The sequence below is a fragment of the Anthonomus grandis genome, chromosome 15 (assembly GCF_022605725.1).
Source record: "Anthonomus grandis grandis chromosome 15, icAntGran1.3, whole genome shotgun sequence".
Classification (NCBI taxonomy): domain Eukaryota; kingdom Metazoa; phylum Arthropoda; class Insecta; order Coleoptera; family Curculionidae; genus Anthonomus; species Anthonomus grandis.
The window spans coordinates 14313817-14331893 of NC_065560.1; the positions used below are offsets into that span (position 1 = coordinate 14313817).

Below are 18077 nucleotides of genomic sequence, written 5' to 3' on the forward strand. Positions count from 1 at the left end.
AATTGTTTATCGAATTTATTGGTTTTTATTTCATGTTGTCGTCCATGGATAATTTTTAGAATGAGTTAAAGATACTTTAATTTTTTTTCTCGAAAACAAAGCCAGATATGAAGATAATAAGATAAGATACGAAAAAGTTGTATTTTTAGTTGCTTAAATACAAAAACAAATAAAAAGCTGCAAAATAATTAATTATAGGCCTTGTTTTTTTCTCAATAATAAGCATGTGGTGCCCACTGACACGCCACTGGACCTAATAATTTCAATCTAGTTACAGTTATATAAGCGTCTTATAACTTCAAATAACTGCACCAAATTTCAACCAAATCGGTTTAAGGATAGTTATAGTATTTTTAAAATACCGTTATTTTTTTGAACCTTCATCCCTGTATCTCAGAAACAAAGCAACTCCCGACATACGTTCATAGGAACTTTTTTCCATAAAACGACCTAACGATTCACCCTGTATAGTTTCGTACCGTAGTTAGGAAACACCCTGTATATACTAGGCATATCTGTTGCATATATTGGGGATATATTTCATTCTTATACCTGCAATATTTTTTAGTCTTTTAAAATATGTCCTAGGTATATTTAGTTATTTATACAGGGTGTCACTTTAAAAAGTGTCAATGTGAATATCTCAAAAAATAGAGAGTTAAAAAAAAATATAAGAGAAAAATCTGGTTTGGAATAACTGTCATAGACTGCATTTTTTTAACTGAAATATTTTCTGAATTGAAGTTCAATGTCAAATTGACACCCTTGATGTATTGGCAATTATAAGCCATTGACATGCTTCCTGCTTTTTTTTTTAATTTATGAAGGCTCAATTTCTTATCCTTTTCTTAATAATAAATTATTTTGAAAAAAAAGACTATGCAGAGCACAAAAAAGAATTAAATTTTACTTAGCTTAAATTGAGAACATTTGTACATAGAGGAATTGAGAAACAAAGTACTGAGTAACAAATGCCATTTTTATTTCTTCTCAAAAGGTTTTAAAGTGTCATTATTTATTTATTTATCTACATCACTCAACAGAAAAACTCCAATAATAGAGTGTAAACCATGTATATATTTGCCCTCTGCCTGTCTCACCAAAAATCTACTACGCTTAAAAAGACGCGAAATTCGGCTAGTGACAGGTCTTTTAACCGGTCACTGGCACTTAAGAAGCCATCTCCATACTATCGGTATTGCGGACAACCCGGAATGCCGATGGTGCTGTGAGGAGGATGAAACCGTTGACCATGTAGTCGGGGAGTGCCCAGCACTCACGCGCGCCAGGTTCAAATACTTGGGTAACACTTTCAGTGTACCGAGCGACTTTAAGTCGTTTAGACCAGAGAGCCTTATCGGTTTCTCTAATGCCGTTGGGCTCTGGTAACCCCCGGTGGGATATGACGGGTCTATCAGGAGACCTATATGCACAACTGCCTTGGCAGCCCACTGTTTCGTCAATTCAATTCAATTCAACCATGTATATAAACTTGAAATCATCTTATCAAAATAAAATTAGTATTATAGATATGATAAATTATTAATAAATATATAAAAAGAAGTAAACAAGATTATCTAAACTAAGTGAATTCTTTTAATTTCGGCTAGGCTACAGTTAAATATATCGCATTGTTTCTGTATAGAGTTGTATGTATTGTAATATTGGTTCGATGTATTGAAAGGTAAAAAGTTTGAGAACTGCGAGCTGAGAACTGAGGAGTGTATAAATTTAGAAGTTGCAAGATCTCTGGCGAGTCAATTATGCCATTAATTAATTTATATAAGAACTGTAAATCTGCCGAATCCCTTCTTTCCTGTAAGGATTTTGCCTGAAATCTTTCAAGCAAACAATCATGTGAGAAGCCGGTTTCCGGGTACACTTATTCGTATTTAAACCAAAGGAATTTAAAAAACTTTCGCTGTATATTTTCAAGCTCTTGAATATGGTTCTGATAGTATGGCGACCAGACTCTGGAAGAATATTCTAAAATTGAACAAACATAGATAAATTACGGGAGTTTCATGCCAGAGATATTCTCAAAGAATGTAGAGTTGACAGCAAAACCCAGCTTTCTTCTTTTTATGATATCTTCGATATGCAACTTAAATGAAAGTGGGTTATCAAAAAATGACTGCCAAGTCCTTAAAATGAGTCGATCTTTGTCACATTTCCAATTTTGTATTGGTAAGTAACACAGTTAATTTTTAAGGAGTAAGAAACCATACATCATTTAGAGGCAAGTTGATGTTCTTGCACTATTTATTAACTGAGTAAATGACTGCTTGAAGTTTAATGCAGTCCTCAATTTTACATATAATTTTTTAACATCGGAATATAATAAGCTGTTTACTTCCAGGTCCTTAGAAATTGTATTAATAAATAAGCTGAAAAGTAGAGGTCCCAGTATGGAGCCTTGTGGTACACCTGAAGAGCTATTATTTCGCTTCAGCTGTGTCGCTTCAGCAAAGCATTCAACATGTTGAGGACATTTAGTAATCGATAAGAAGAGATAAGAGCAGTTTAACAAGATGAATATCCAAATTGGTCAGAAAGATTTGATTTAAGAATTGAATGGTCAAGACGGTCTTAAAGAAAGCTTTCCAGAAATTGTATAGACTACATCAGCTTGAGAATTATCATTTATAGACATAAATTCCGTGATCGTAATAAGATTATAAATAGTGGATCTGCCTTTCATGAAGTCATGCTATATAGTGTCTCTAAGATGTTTCACAGGAAAGTATAATGCTGAATAAGGAAGCCGCTCAAAACCTTTAGAAATGTAGTTAATAAGTGTAACTAGCCAATAGCTATCGATAAGATTTTTATCAATTTTTTTATAAGCAGAAATGATTTTTTAATTTTTTCCAGAGCAAAGAAAATTCTCCAGTTCTGAGGGCAAGATTAAACAATATTGTTAGCGGTTTACAAAAAGCATACATTGTGCGTATGACATACAAATGCAGGTATTTTATCGGGTCCAGCTATATTCTATATTCTATACTTCATTTTCTGTGAGAGATATGATGTTAATAGTACCATATATATTACATGGCATATAATTGTTTTTTTGGGAACTTAGAATCAACTTCCAAAAGTTGTTTGGTTGAATTAAAAGATTTTGCTGAAGGTTAGAGCAGTAGGATTTATATGAATAATCAATGCCTGCTTTTATTTGTGTGCGAAATTCCAAAAGTTACTTACTGTGTCAATAAATTAAGAAATCGTCATCTTAATACCGTTTAAATGCAACGACAGCTGCGTGAGGTACGAGGAATGGCTATTAGTAAGTGGATAGTACGGCAAAGGCTACAGTAAAATTACCTAAAATATCTGCGATTAGTTCAAAACTTACTCCAGGTCATCATTATAATGCTAGCGGTATAACGGCAATTCTTGCAAAATACTGCATTTTGTGATACCAAGGTGCCACTTGGTACAGATGTTCTTTAGAACCATTTAAAAGATTTGGCCCAAAGAACACTCGAAATTTTCCGTGTGGGTAGATTTTAGAGGGGGTGGGGGGTTAAAATTAAAAAAAAAAAATCAAAAAATTAAATTTACCCTAGAGGCGAGATCTGGCTGTCAATTTCATATAATTTGAACCGAAGGAATTTAATGGTAGTACCAAAAAATGCCATACAGATGCTGGCAGTCTGTAAAAAGCCGCCATTTTTAAAAAATGACCGACTTTTCATTCAATTTTATCTTTAACGTAAACCGGTCGTGTAAGGTGTCTAGACTTATGTTTTTGGGGTCAGGAAATTCATTTATGACATTAAAAATAACCTACGGTTATCGAAAATGGATGCTATGTACCATAAGCGATTTTTAGCCAGATAACTCATGCATTATAACCAATGCAAAATGTTAAATTTTATCACGTGGAGTCAACCCCGGTAAAATTTCCCACGAAACGGCCGAAAAAGTATCAAACAATAATATTGTGATACCCTTTAAAATCATTGACAGTGCTCCCTGACCCCTGCGCGATTCCTATTATTGAGATTGAGGCCTACATTCGATCTTCATTTATTGCCAATCATAGTGTGAGACGCGTGGATATTGCATGGGACTTGTACCTACAGAATAGCCTAAAACATGCCACCCGTTCTGCTCGTGGTATTGGAGTGCGCCGTGTAAATCTTCCCGAAAAGGGTAAATAAACAAACTTTACATAAAAGATTCCGGCCTTAAGGTTTTCTAAAAAATAAGTTCAAATTTTTTATCTCTTCATAGATAAACTGCCTTCTGACTGGACAGACTATTTACGCAACGATACTAATAAGGAAGATCTATTTCGATTTTTGAGTCGTACACTTCTCATCAAATTTAAAGACATTCAGCTTGTGACGAATGTTGACTCCACAATTGTGGCATCACATTCCGACTTGACAATTCTCAACGGAGTTTCTTTCTTGAATATGGAAGAGGCTGACGGAAGAATAGTGTTACACTTGCAAATGAGTTCATTCCATTATCAAATAAGTTTCACAATAAAATATAAGCTAAAGAGGTAAGAAAAAAAGGGCATAACCCACTTATTATTCACTATCAGAACGCCATCGAGAATGCGGGACTACATAATATAATTGTTCAAAGTTCTGATACAGATGTTCTCGTACTTCTAGTATCTTTTTTTCCAAAGCTCAGTCAGAAAGGTTTAAAGCATCTGTGGCTGCAATATGGAGTAGGATCTAAACAATGCTATATTAGTGTTCACCAAATTTCGCAGACTCTTGGAGACGACAAATCTGAGGCACTGCGAGGTTTCCACGCTTTTTCGGGTAGTGATTTCACGTCCTTTTTTCGTGGCAAGGGCAAGCGTTTTGCATGGGCAACATGGGACGAAATTTTCACTTATGTCTTTAAGGAGATTTCCAACCCACAAACCGAAATTAGTCCGATCGTATATGCGGACTTTAACCATATTTTTTGAGAAATTTACCATAAAACTGTATGGCGTATGCACATCGGAATCAAATGAGGTAAGACTATTTTATCTTTAAATGTATTGGGAAAATAGTACACAGTAAATGAAACATTTATTTTTCAGAATTCACGTCTAGGTATAAATGAGGTGAGAAAGTTTGTTTCAGACGTTTGTCTTATGTTTGTTTAGACGGTAAACACCTAGCTTCAATTCCTCCAACACGCGCTGCATTGGAGAAGCACATAAAGAGAGCAGCGTATGTCGCTGGTCACATCTGGGGCTGTGCAAATCTTGTAAAGGAAAATTGCACAAGTCCTGAAGGATGGGGATGGACTCTTGATCTTGAGGTTAATCATTGGAAGGTTTTGTGGTCCAAGTTACCACAGGTTTGGAAGGCAGCTCGTGCTTTAGATAGATGTGGCTGCGTGACAGGCTGCGAGACAATGATGGACTCTTGATCTTGAGGTTCATTTTTGGAAGGTTTTGTGGTCCATGTTGCCACAGGTTTGGAAGGCAGTTCGTGCTTTAGATAGATGTGGCTGCGTGTCAGGCTGCGAGACACTTCGGTGCAGCTGCCGGCGACAGGGACTGCCATGTTCCCCTGCATGCCAAAAATGTATGGGGGATTGCTCAAATAAAGGGTAAATTTATTGAATATTTCCGATACAATCTACTACCGAACCTCCTATATTTATTTTTATGTGCAATTTGTTTTAGTGGGAATAACGCCGAAAAAGACAGGGACGTACTTGGCGATAGTTCATAGTTTAGTAGTTTATAATTTAGATACTTCATATTTCTGTACCCTTATATTTAGTTTTTATATTAAACCTTATATTTTTGTTTTATTTGTTGCTGTTGTTAATTTTTATTTGTTAATGTGTATTTTTACGTTGTTTTTATGGGATATAAATACATAAATATATATAATAAAATATTATTACAGTCTTTCATATACACTTTCAATACCCGTGGGCTATTTTCAATATTATAAATGAACTCCTTGACCCGGAAAACATAAGTTTAGACACCTTACACGACCCGATAGACTCGAACTTTTGGTTAAAGACAAAATTCAATCAAAAGTCGGCCATTTTTTAAAAATGGCGGCTTTTGACAGACTTCCAGTATCTGCATTACATTTTTGGCAAGACCATTAAATTGCTTGGGTCCAAATTATATGAAATTGACACCCAGATCTCGCCGCTAGGGTAAATTTATTTTTTTCTTAATTATTACCCCCACTTCCCCAAAATCTACCCACACGGAAAATCTAGAGTGTTCTTCGGGCCAAATCGTCTAAATGGTTCTAAGGAACATCTGTGCCAAGTGGCACCTTGGTATCAAAAAATGCAGTATCTTTTGGCGTACCGCTAGTACTATTAAGCATGCCTGCGTTTTACAAGTGAACATCTAAATTGGACGTTGGAACAATGGGAATTTGTTCTGTTCCCAGATAAGACCAGAACACGCCTCCATGATAGGGAACGAAAAACGAAAGTGTACCGAAGACCAAAAGAGTGATTTGTAGATTGCTGATTTGAAGAGCAGAGTGCTTAATTTAATTCAAATTCAACATGTTTTATTTGCCCAAAATACAAGAAATACATTACATAGAGAAAAAGATAGATAGTACAAAATGTCTTAGACAAATAAGAAATATTTCACGATTATAAATAACCAATACGCCAAATCATCGCCAGAATAAATCGGTGCGAAATGACCTTACAACCTAATAGAACTAAAACTACGACGAAGTACAAAAGAAGATATTTCAGTTTAGTCACACTCACGAACAGAGCGGTATTGACTTGTATTCATAAAAAAAATAATACTGCAGATTGGGTATAGGTCTAGAGCAATGAGGAACGACGCAGGAAAAAATATATAAGAGACAACGCATATGTTTCGCAAAAATTAAATTGAATAGACTCCATATCATGAACTAGTTTACGGAGTAAAAGATTTTCAGACGAAAACTTTTCGATTGTATTGTCGCCATTTTTGAGGTTAGTCGAACCTTTGGTGGTATGTATTTCAGGGCTAGGATTCTAAAATTACGACTCGATCTCGTACGATCACGACTTCGAATTCGATCGCGACGAGAAGGGTGATTCCAACGAGATTTGTTGGTATATAATTTATTATTTTCTCTAATATTTGACAGATGGAAACTTAAATTGTCTTTTCTATTGATAAACACTCTAAGAATTTTCATTTGTTTTAATTTTTTCGCTTCCGTGTTTTTTTATTTAAATATATGCCCACATTTCTTTAAAATAAAAAAATATTTTTTTAAACCACCACTACCCATAGGGAAATAATAATTAAATTCATGGAAAATTACAAAAATTTGTTGTGTTCATCCACTTTTGGTTTTAATATGGCAACATGGGTGCAATCAATAGCACTTATAACACCAGGAAAATTAGATCTCTCCATAAATCTTAATTTATTAAGTTGCCTCTCATCTCTTGTATTTGAAAAATGAATGAATCGGTCAGCAAGCTGATGGTCCTAATTTTAGTAGTTTTATGGAACCAACGACTTGCAGTAGTTTCGCTAATTCCAAAATTAAAATATTGTCCAATGTTTCTTTGGTAACAACCTGTGGCATTAAATCTTGACATACTAAAACTGCTAATTCAATGGTAACTCTACGTCCTCTGCCTCTATTATTGACAGGATGTTGTGGAAAATATATTGGTTGGAAAATGGCTGCAGAAAGTGGATGCTGTCAAGAATACTTATGATGTACCCCTCTACATTTTATAGTGCTATTTTAGATCGATGTACGAAATATCAATCAAATAACTACAATTAATTATACAGAATGTTTTAAATAATATTAAAAATGGTTATGAAACGAAGTTTATTAATTAAAAGTACACAAACCAAGCATACTATGTATGTGCGATTCAAAAGAAAGCCGAGAATCAAAAGTTATACCCAAATTTTTTTGCGTTGGCACTATACTGATTAGCTGTTGAGTTATATAAATCTTTAAACTATTGAAATGTTGGTCAATTAAATTCTTGTTTATTCCAAATAACACAAGTGAGTGTTTCTTACTATTTAACTTGAAAGTATGAGCTATTGTATAGTCATATTGTTTAAGTCTTTGCTAAAGTTCGGTTGAAATTGTCCTAAATTAGGCAAGGCAATTAACATATAAAGTTGAAAATCATCAGCATATTGTAATAATTTGGAATGTCGTTTAGCTTTATACATATCAGCTACTTAAAATAAAAATAAAAGAGGGCCCAAGATAGAGCATTGTGGAACTTCTTTGCTCATGGGTAAGTAATCGGATTTCCTATTTAAACATTATTGTATAACAAGACACATTGAGAACGATCTTTAAGATGGCAATCAAAAAACTGAACACACGTGCAAGATAAGTAATGTAATTTTGCTAGAACCATATTATGATCTAGAGTGTCAAATGCCTTGCGAAAATCCAGAAGCCCTAAGACATTATGATTTGCTTGATTTAATCTAATGCCGTCAGTCAGCTTCACGAGACACGTAGTGGTACTAAAATTTTTGCGGAAACCAGACTGGCTACTAGGAATAATAGAGAATTTATCTAAAAATAACCGCATTTGTTCATAGATATGCTTTTCTTCTCTTAGATAATTCTGATAAAATACTTATAGGCCTTAAATCTTTGACTTCTTGTACGTCATTGACTTTTGTTAGAGGAAAGATAATCGCTTCTTCCAAAGGTAAAAAATATGTTCATAAATACCCGTATTTATGATATTTAATAGTGAATTTTTACAGAAAGGCAGACACAATTTTATATCTCTTATTTTAATTAAGTTTATGTGGTGATACAAACTAGGCTCATCTAATAGATTAAAAATCAGGGGTGTAGTTTTATTCTGATGCTGATTATTAATGATTGTATCAGCAGTATTGTATTGCATTGAGCATAATATTTATTTATATTTGATATATCAGTTAGCTCTAGTAGGATTCGAAAGTTAGGCTTATAATTAATCTGATTTAATCTGACGTTTGCGTTAGTCCAAACATCTTTTTGCAGAAAATTAATTGAAATATGTGATTTTTTTCTTTAGCAATAGCATGCTGAGTGTGTGTTCCTGAATACACGATAATATCTTGAACGAGCCTCTGAGGAAGAATCACACACCACAAGAATCGTGCAAGATTACATTTCAGAAGTTATTTTCGGGTTATGGCGTAGCCCAGGCACACAGCCCTAATCTAAATTCGAGTGAATAAATATGGGATGAGCTAAAGCGCTTGTAATTCGAACTAGGCTTCATACCCCAAACTCGATCCCAGAATTTATTGTTGCAGTAGAAGAAGAGGGGCTTACCATCCCACAAGAACCAATAGCAAACTTGACTAGATCTATGCCTAATTTTAAGTTTTAAATTGTCAATAGTCCTATTGAAGTTAATAATAACAAAGCTTAGTTTGCTTAATGCATTAATTTTACTATATTAAACATAGGAAGTCGAAATAAGTCTTCATAAATTTATATTCACATTAGAGTATATTAAATTGTCATTCAAACAGCATATTTACTTCTTTGTGTAAATTCATGTCAAAAATTCTTGTTGTAAATGTTCATGTAACCTTCTTTATTTAATAAAATGTTTTAGGTTTCCACATATTTTCGCTACAAATCGTGATTTTCTTGGTAGTATTCTATCTATGCAGTGGGGATCGACCAGATGAGCATCGATTTATTGGAGAGCAAGAAGTTAATTTCATTAAAGAGTGCCAGGCTGGTACTGTAAAGAAAACTAAGGTATAATTAATATAAAAAATAAATTATTTACTTAACTGTTGTCGTCTTTTAGGGTATACCTCCATTTAAAGAAATTTTCTTGTCATTTCCATTTTGGACCCTTTGTATTCTCCACTGGGGCAACTTATGGGGTTTGTACACCCAATTGATATGCGTACCAAAGTTCATGAAAGAGTATATTGGACAAGACATTAAGGTGAAATTTTAATTGAATTTATCTGGATCATGGCGGTTACTTTATATTTATTATTCTTTAGAAATCAGGAGTTTTCTCATCTCTACCGTCATTTGCACGATTAATTCTCGGATTCGGATTTGGCTTTTTGGGAGACTTTTTAAAGCGTAAGAAATATAAGAGAATTATCATCCTTAAAGGATTTCTTTTTGTTTGTAAGTATGGATTATTCTATAATAATAAAAAAAATTGAAGCCATATTTTCAGCTCATATAATCCCAGGAATTCTTATGGGTCTCCTAACCCTTGCCAAATGTGACGCGACAGCGGCAATTGTAATGCTCACGTTTAGTATGAGTCTGAATGGCGCTGTAGTAGTAACCAATCTAGCAAATCCAACTGATTTATCACCAAATTTCGCAGGAACGATTTTTGGTATTATCAGTTTTATTGGTGGTGTGACAGGATTTATTGTGCCAAGCTTAATGGGAGCTCTTTTAAATGCATTTGGGGTAAGAAAGAAATATCTAATAAAAATATAAAGTGATTTTGCGTTTTTTTAAGAACAATTCTAAAAGTTGGAGTTTGGTTTTCGGTGTCGGTGGAGCAGTTTATACAGGTTGCGGTATATTTTTTTTAATATTTGGTACCGCCACCACTCAGCCATGGAATGACAAGGAAGAGAAGCCACCGGAAACGGAAACGACATAGAAATTAATATATCTTTAAATTCATTGTGAACTGATGTCTAATAAAAACGAAATTTAATTAAAATTATATAATCCTGCATCTATGAGAAATCATTTCTGTACCCAGGACATAATTGAATAAGTCATACCTTTTTTAAAATTAATCACATCTGGAGCCAAGAAAGTAATATCAAAACTGGTTATATTTAGAAGAGGAGTCTTTCAAGTTGACACACTCAGTCCTTTGCGGCTTTATTTACTTTTACTTCCTATTTAGGTAGTTCTTCGACACCTCAGCGGTTGTCAATAAAATATCATATTAACGTCTAATCTTGCTATATCATATTAGTAAATCTCAAGACGGAATACGGCGGTTTGTACGGTTTTCTCTAGTCGAATTTCGAGCGTCGTGACTATTTATGGTAAGCCTTCGCCATGCTTCTTCATCTTCTACGGTTCTCATTAATTTTGCTATTGAAAAGGATAATTAAACTCCAACATATTTATTAGCAATTATTCTATTTTATTCCTAAAAACTACAAAAAAAATCCTTTAGAAGTCCTACAGATGATTTATATAAGACTTACACACTGTGCCTTGAGCTTTACAATAAAAATAAATACTCCTGTTTCTGAAAGTACTTATATAACTAGATCAAGATTACAAAAGCGAATTCCAGTACCTTTTATGAATAACAGTTTATATCAAAGATTTGTAACATACTATGGACTTCCTATTGCTATAAAAAATTCTGCCAATAACAAGAAAAAAATTTAAAAGGCAACAAGAACCTTCTTATTAGAAAATCCAAATTATTTTGACAACTTATTTTAGATACAGCTACCTCCAGCCCTGACTCTCCGTTCAATCGTCGCCATCCTCGTCTACTAGTCATAAATTTATTTAAATATTTTTCTTATTAATAAGTGGTTTGTATGCTATACGGGGTGTCCCGTATCGTTATATTCGGGTTTTGTCGCGGCGTGCTGGATTTGATTCTGGGTCGGGTGGTCCTGGGGGTTGTGGTACCGTTTTCATTTGTTTCCGGGCTGCAGGGTGTTAGGGTTTTAATTAAATAACTGCCCTTTTTCGTAATTGGGGCTTCGGCGCCCTGTTGCTCGGGGGCGGGTGTTTGGGCTCGTTTGGCTTGGGGTTGGATCTGGTGTGCTCTAGCGGAGTTTGGGTGCGGTGGTGCGGGACACCTTGTATATCTGTATATATTGTAGACTTTTAAGAATAGTTGTACAACAAACTAGTTTTTTTTCCCAACTTTTTTGAGGACAGTACTGCATACAAGTTGTTAAATCAACGTAGGCATGACCCCTCTATTGTAAAACAGTATGTGTATATAATGTTTGAATAAATTGAGAATTTTAATTCCAGTAAGGAAATATTACAAGGTTAGGTTTAGGTTACCATAAGTACATTGACCTTAAAATAGTTTAGTAAGCATTATAATAAATGGAGTAATAAGATTCCCAGGATATTAAGTACGATGACACCAGTTTATTGCTGAACTGTTAAAAAGTATATTCAAATCAAACTGAATGTAAGAATAGAAGGATTATTAATAATAAATCATTAAAACAAGTAACATGGGGCTTTTATTTTACACTATTGATAAAAGGTCTTGATTTGGTCTATGAATATTACACCATCGTTTTTTTGCGGTCCACTTTCCCTTGACCAAACCAGATCACGTAACCAAAATATTTAAGCTTCTGAATTCTTGGGAGGAGACTTTCATAATCCTGAATATTAGGTTCTCCGCGTCTGAAGATATGAGCTTTCCAAGGGATTGTCAATATCCTGCAGTAACATCACTTCAAACGCCTCTATTCTCTTGTGGCATGCTGATGATGATTGCGCTGGAGAATATAAGCGCTTTAAGAAGTCCTATCTTGGTCATTCCGGATATTGTGGTCTTTCCAGATTTTAACTAATCTTTCCAAACCTTCTTTGTCATTCCAATCATTCTCCAATTTCAGAGCCTCCTTTCTTGGTTATTTTTGCGCCAAGATAAATGACAGAGTCATTGATTGTCTGTCCATAATCAACAGAAAGAATTTCGTCCTATTTAGTCGTTGGCCTGATTCCAAAATAGTAATTTCTACTCGTTAAAGTATTTTAAATATTTCTTATTCGCCTTTTCCGACGCTGAAACCTGTTGAGGGATTCCCTTTTCTTTATACTTGTGTCCGCTATTGTAGTATATGTTTTAATTATAATAAAGCTAATTTTATTATACTTTTATCATACTATTTTTATTTGATTTGATAAGGAATGTAATTTTTAATTTAAACTCATTTCTTATTCTTATGAACAGCTAACCTAGCACACTTGCGCGACTATCCCACGCACCAATCCATATATACATGCATAGTCCAAACCTATTTATTGCTAGATGTTATATCCCCCTTTGCTCCATCCAAAACTAAGATTACTAAATATACCTTTTATAATAAAATCATCCTTATCCTTAAATCTACTAAACTTGAGTTCGGTTTTAACAGTCATGTTTGTTACAGGTTTAATCTCAAACAGATATAAATTGTTTTCCTTAACTAATTCTCTTTAAATTCAAACACAGAAATATTAAACAATGAACTGATAATTTTTTTTTGTCAGGATAGAGTAAATTCCAACCATATTTGCATTAAATAATTTATTTAAAAATCATATATAGATATACAGTATTGTGTAAAAAGATAGCAACATTGAACTTTCCTGTTATATATCTTTTAGTATCTATTTTATAAGTAAGGTTTATATATTATTTACAAGAATAGTTAGAGCCTGTTTATATTTTCATATTATCATATTTTTTGTATTATAATAAATAAAACACCAAATTGTTTTATGCAAATTTATTATTTAAAAATATAGCAACAAAAAATTATTTTGATTTAAAAAAATATAACCCAACTAAATTAAAATCAATTCAATATTTCGTGTAGTACCCCTTCTCCTTTATAACATCTGCACATCGTCTTGGCATGGACTCGATTAATTTCATAATACAGTCATTGTTCACTTCTTTCCAAGCCTTTTCCACTATTTTTAAGAGAATATTTGTATTCGAGCATGTTAGGTGCCCGATTTTGGTGCCAATGTAATGCCATAAATTCTCTATAGGGTTTAGGTCTGACGATTGAGATGGCCAGACCATTACATTTATTTTTTCATCGGATAGCCACCTCTTAACAAATTGAGAAGCATGTTTTGGATCGTTGTCATGCTGAAATATGGCTGTTACTTCATCCATATATGGCACTAAATGTGTTTGCAGAATGTCTTTGTACATGTAACGATCCATTTTGCCCACTATTCTTGCTAGGGGTCCCATGCCACGAGCCGAGAAACATCCCCATGCAAGAATATTTCCCCCTCCATGTTTAACTGTGGGGCAAATGTACTTTTTGTTTAATCTTTGTTCACTGGGGCGTCTGACAAACATCACTCCATCAGTCCTAAATAAATTATATTTAGATTCATCACTAAATACGACTTTCTTCCAATCAGCTACAGACCAGTGGATATGAAATTGGGCAAAGTGAAAACGAGCCTTGACGTTCTTCTTTGAGAGTAACGGTTTTTTGGCGGGGCGACGAGCAGGTAAGTTGGCATCAAGTAATCTTCTCCTTACGGTGCTGGAACTAAAGTTTACTCCTCCACCCTCTTTTAATTTTGCCAAAATTTGGAAAGAAGACAAAAAAGAATTCGTAGCAGTTGCCTATCCATCTTCAAATTTGTTTTTCTGGGCCTACCAGGAATGGGCGCCGGTGCAGCTGTTCCAGTAAGGCGAAATTTTTTGCAAACTCTGGATACGATTGACCTGTGAAGCCGTAAGCTTCTTGCAATATCACTCTGCCTAACACCATTTTCGTAATGCTCCACAATAATTTTTCTTACATCACCAGAGACGGTTTTTGAGCGACCCATTTTATGTTAATTCTGAGATTCAAAAAATCAACTTTACAGCAGGTAAGTCGATATTTAACTGATAAAATAAATGCGAAACAAGAATGTTGCTATATTTATGCACATTGTCTAAATAAACAAACACGAAGTTCCTTACTCTGCATTGGCATTCTTATGATATCTCGGTATATTTATAAATAATACAGAGGCGTGAACTTAAAAGTAAAGAAATAATATGAAATAAATAAAGGAGCAAATAATATTTTTGAAAACATTGCTTGTTGCTATATTTATGCACAATACTTTTTTTTTTATGGTAAACACAAGCACAAGAGGAAAGTCCTATGTCACTCTTGGAGTGGTGCTTGCGCGAAGATATTTGTGAGCATTTATCTTGAATCGCTGCAGGTTGTATGCGTCGGGAAATATGTGAGGTGGAAGCCCGTTCCACAAAGAAGATGTTCTCCAGATGAATGAGTCCCAATACAGCGACGTCCTTGGGGTAGGCAGGTGGACTCGATGTTGATGAGCCGCAACTGCTAGACGCGTCCTTCTTGCCGGAACAGCCCTGGGTGGAATCAGGCCTGCCAGCTCGTAGGAGCACTTACCGTGATAATAACGGTAGAATAAACAGAGATCAGCCACCTTTCTTCTGTGCTCCAGACTATCCAGACTCTTTGTCAGTTCTGGTTTGTCGATAAGACGAATAGCTCTCTTCTGTAAAGAATCTAGCAGCTTTAAACTATGCTTGGGTGCAGAGCTCCAGACATGCGAGCAATACTCGAGGGAAGGGCGTATTTGAGCCTTAGAAAGAGTCAGCATAGTGTACAGCAATAGTATACATTTTTACGGTTAAACGTACCTTTGTTTGAAAAATTAGCTTCGTCGCTCCAAATTATATGGTTTAAAATATTATCATTAGCTTCATATGCATTACATAACCAGTTGCAAAAAGCAATTCTTCTTTCGTTATCGCCAGGCAACATTGTTTATACTGGTCGATACTTATATGGCACAAATTTGTGTTTCTTTAAGACCCGCCAAATTGTTACTAAGCTCACACCGTAAGCTCTTGCTAAATCTCTAGTTGAGTTTTCCATATGAGCTTCAAAATATGCCAAAATAGAAATTTCAATATCCTCGCTTACTATAAATTGGTTCCTTCTTCTAGTTCTTTAAAACACGTTTTCGTTACTTCTAAATTTTCTGTAGAGAATTAAAAAGTATCTACGGTTTGGTAAGTTACGAGTCTGGAATCTCTGGCGGTACTCCTCTAGCGCTCTGTCACTATTTTTTCGACATACCTTGACATTCTAACATATCACATTTTTCAATATGCGTAAAAGGCATTTTACTAATTTAGATTTTACAAAAATCACAAACTTTGCTAACATGTAACTGTCAGTATTTCTTTATTTAATAAAATCTCTACGGCTTCTGTCATTTTATTATTCAAACAATGATTTATTTGTTTTGCTCTCAAAAAGTTCAAGGCCAACTTGCCTAAATTTGACAAAATTAATAATATCGGTATAACTTTGTTATTTTTAGGTTTAGGCTATTAGTGTAAATAAACTTTTTTATTAAGAAAATTATTATCTTTTGATTTATGTAAAAATATACAGGGGATTCCATTTAACAAAAGTACATTTTTCACATTTTCTCGAAAACGCGATGTTCAATTTTTTTTCCGTTTTCACCATTTTAATCAACAGAAAAAATCCTACTAGTTTGCTAATTTAACCGACCCTGTATCTTAAATATTAACAAAGATACCAATAGTGCCGACTTAATCGGAGGCACCCTGTATATATGATGTATATACAGGGTGTCCCGAAATTACATCGCAATATTTTACCAGCCGCATCTTTGTCTAAAAATAAGACAAAAAGTCCATATACAGTATGGTTCAAAAGTGCATCGTTTTTAAGTTACAGGTTGTTTTATGAATCATATTAAAGATGGTTTTTTGTTAATATATCCGGAACGCCTAATTGTAATCTTTTGAAATTTTCAACATTTACTATTGGTTTTATTAAAAACTGATATTGCAACCATTTTTGCCAAAATGTATACAGGGTCGTGTAAAATAAGTGGTCGGTAAAGTTTAAATTGTTAAAATTTTTGTTCTAGCAACTCCGTGATAATTTTGGTATTAGAATTGAAAAGAACAAACATTTTTACATAAAAAGGTGCTCTTGTCTAATTTCGATAGGAGCTTCCGTTTTCGAAAAAATCAATTATTAATAAATCATGAATTGGTATTTCAAAAAGTAACTACAAATAACATCTTGTAAAATAATAGTTGGCTGTGTTTGTTGACGATTAGTTTATTTGTTAAATTTTTTTAACGTTTTGTTGACATTTCACATTTTTTAAATTTGCTTTGGCAAAGTAAATTAGTTCTTTTTTTGTGACTCATTTTTCAAAAATTATGGATAGATTTACAAATCAAAAGTTAGCTGACATGCATTTTGTTAATAATCTAATTAATAATCCAAACTTAATTCCTTCCATTTTATGAACGGACGAAGCCACTTTCATACGAAATGGTTCATTTAACATGTATAATATGCATTTTTGGGCAGATCAAGATCCAAGAGCCATAAGGCGCAGTAATTTTCAAAGAAGGTTTTCGGTAAATTTGTGGGCGGGATTAATCGGGGACCAACTTATTGAAAATGACATTGATTTATTCTTCGATACTAAAGCGTTTCTTTTCATGCCCTAATAAAGGCTAATAATAATAACCCTGGAACCCACATTTAGGCATTGTGGGAGAAACAGTGAAATGTTGTTCGCATCACTGCTAGGTTAGCTCCCTCTTGGCGGGAAAAGGCATAGAAACCTTGACTGTGGAAATCGAATTCCACCAACCAGTCGGAAAAGTCGTTGCTGCAACAGGAACTATGTGCTGTGAGCGAAGATTCCTATTAATCCAGAGTTCCTGAGTTACATGAGGGGAATGGTATGTGGCGGCCATATTTAATCCATAAAGTTCGTCTGAAATCTTGAGACTTTGGAGCTGAAAGAGACCGGTTATTCGTAAAATCAGTAGCAGTCTAGAGAGATAAACTGCGCTCCGAAATAGAAGAGTCTCACCCCACCTTACATAGCGAGCCTGTGAGGACACATAAAAAAGCAGCTGCTCCCAAGCCAGTACAAGCTGGTTAAGGGAATCTGCAAAGAAAAAGAAGCCCTGCTGAAGTACAGGTCTCAGCAGAGAGAATAGTACAAGGCCTAAGTTGCTTAGTCCAGAGGTAAGTGATAGACACCCGAAACAGAAAAAGAAGATCACCACCGTTTGTCAAAGTTAAAGTTTTATCTTTGACTGGAACGTCCTTTTTAATTATTGGATGAAGTTTTTTGGTAAAAAATTATTAAATTGTTATATGTGCAAAAAATTTGGTCGTCAAATCCGATAAAAGCGGACATGAAAGAGGGACTTATCACGAATAGTTCATCCGAATTCATCGCTATACAGGTTGGGGAATTAAAGATTACGCATTTTTTATAATAAAGGCAACACCGCTTCCGCTCGTCGATGAGCGCTCGCCTCCAGTTATCGGA

General features: G+C 34.4%; 1 protein-coding gene and 1 long non-coding RNA gene across 3 annotated transcripts in view; both read left to right on the forward strand.

The window, feature by feature from the left end:
• The window catches only part of LOC126744942 (sialin-like), a 41366-nt gene extending 30680 nt beyond the window's left edge, over nt 1-10686 (forward strand). For both annotated transcript variants that reach the window (XM_050452549.1, XM_050452550.1), the window contains exons 5-9: nt 9574-9722; nt 9775-9918; nt 9980-10112; nt 10165-10409; nt 10462-10686. In XM_050452549.1, the coding sequence (XP_050308506.1) occupies nt 9574-9722; nt 9775-9918; nt 9980-10112; nt 10165-10409; nt 10462-10608 (818 nt within the window). In that variant the 3' untranslated portion in view covers nt 10609-10686. The remainder of the gene's footprint in view (nt 1-9573; nt 9723-9774; nt 9919-9979; nt 10113-10164; nt 10410-10461) is intronic.
• Nucleotides 4612-9086, forward strand: LOC126744943 (uncharacterized). Its single transcript, XR_007663377.1, has 3 exons — nt 4612-4991; nt 5060-5298; nt 5417-9086. It is a non-coding gene; the product is annotated as an uncharacterized LOC126744943 (long non-coding RNA).
• Nucleotides 10687-18077: the final 7391 nt, after the last annotated feature.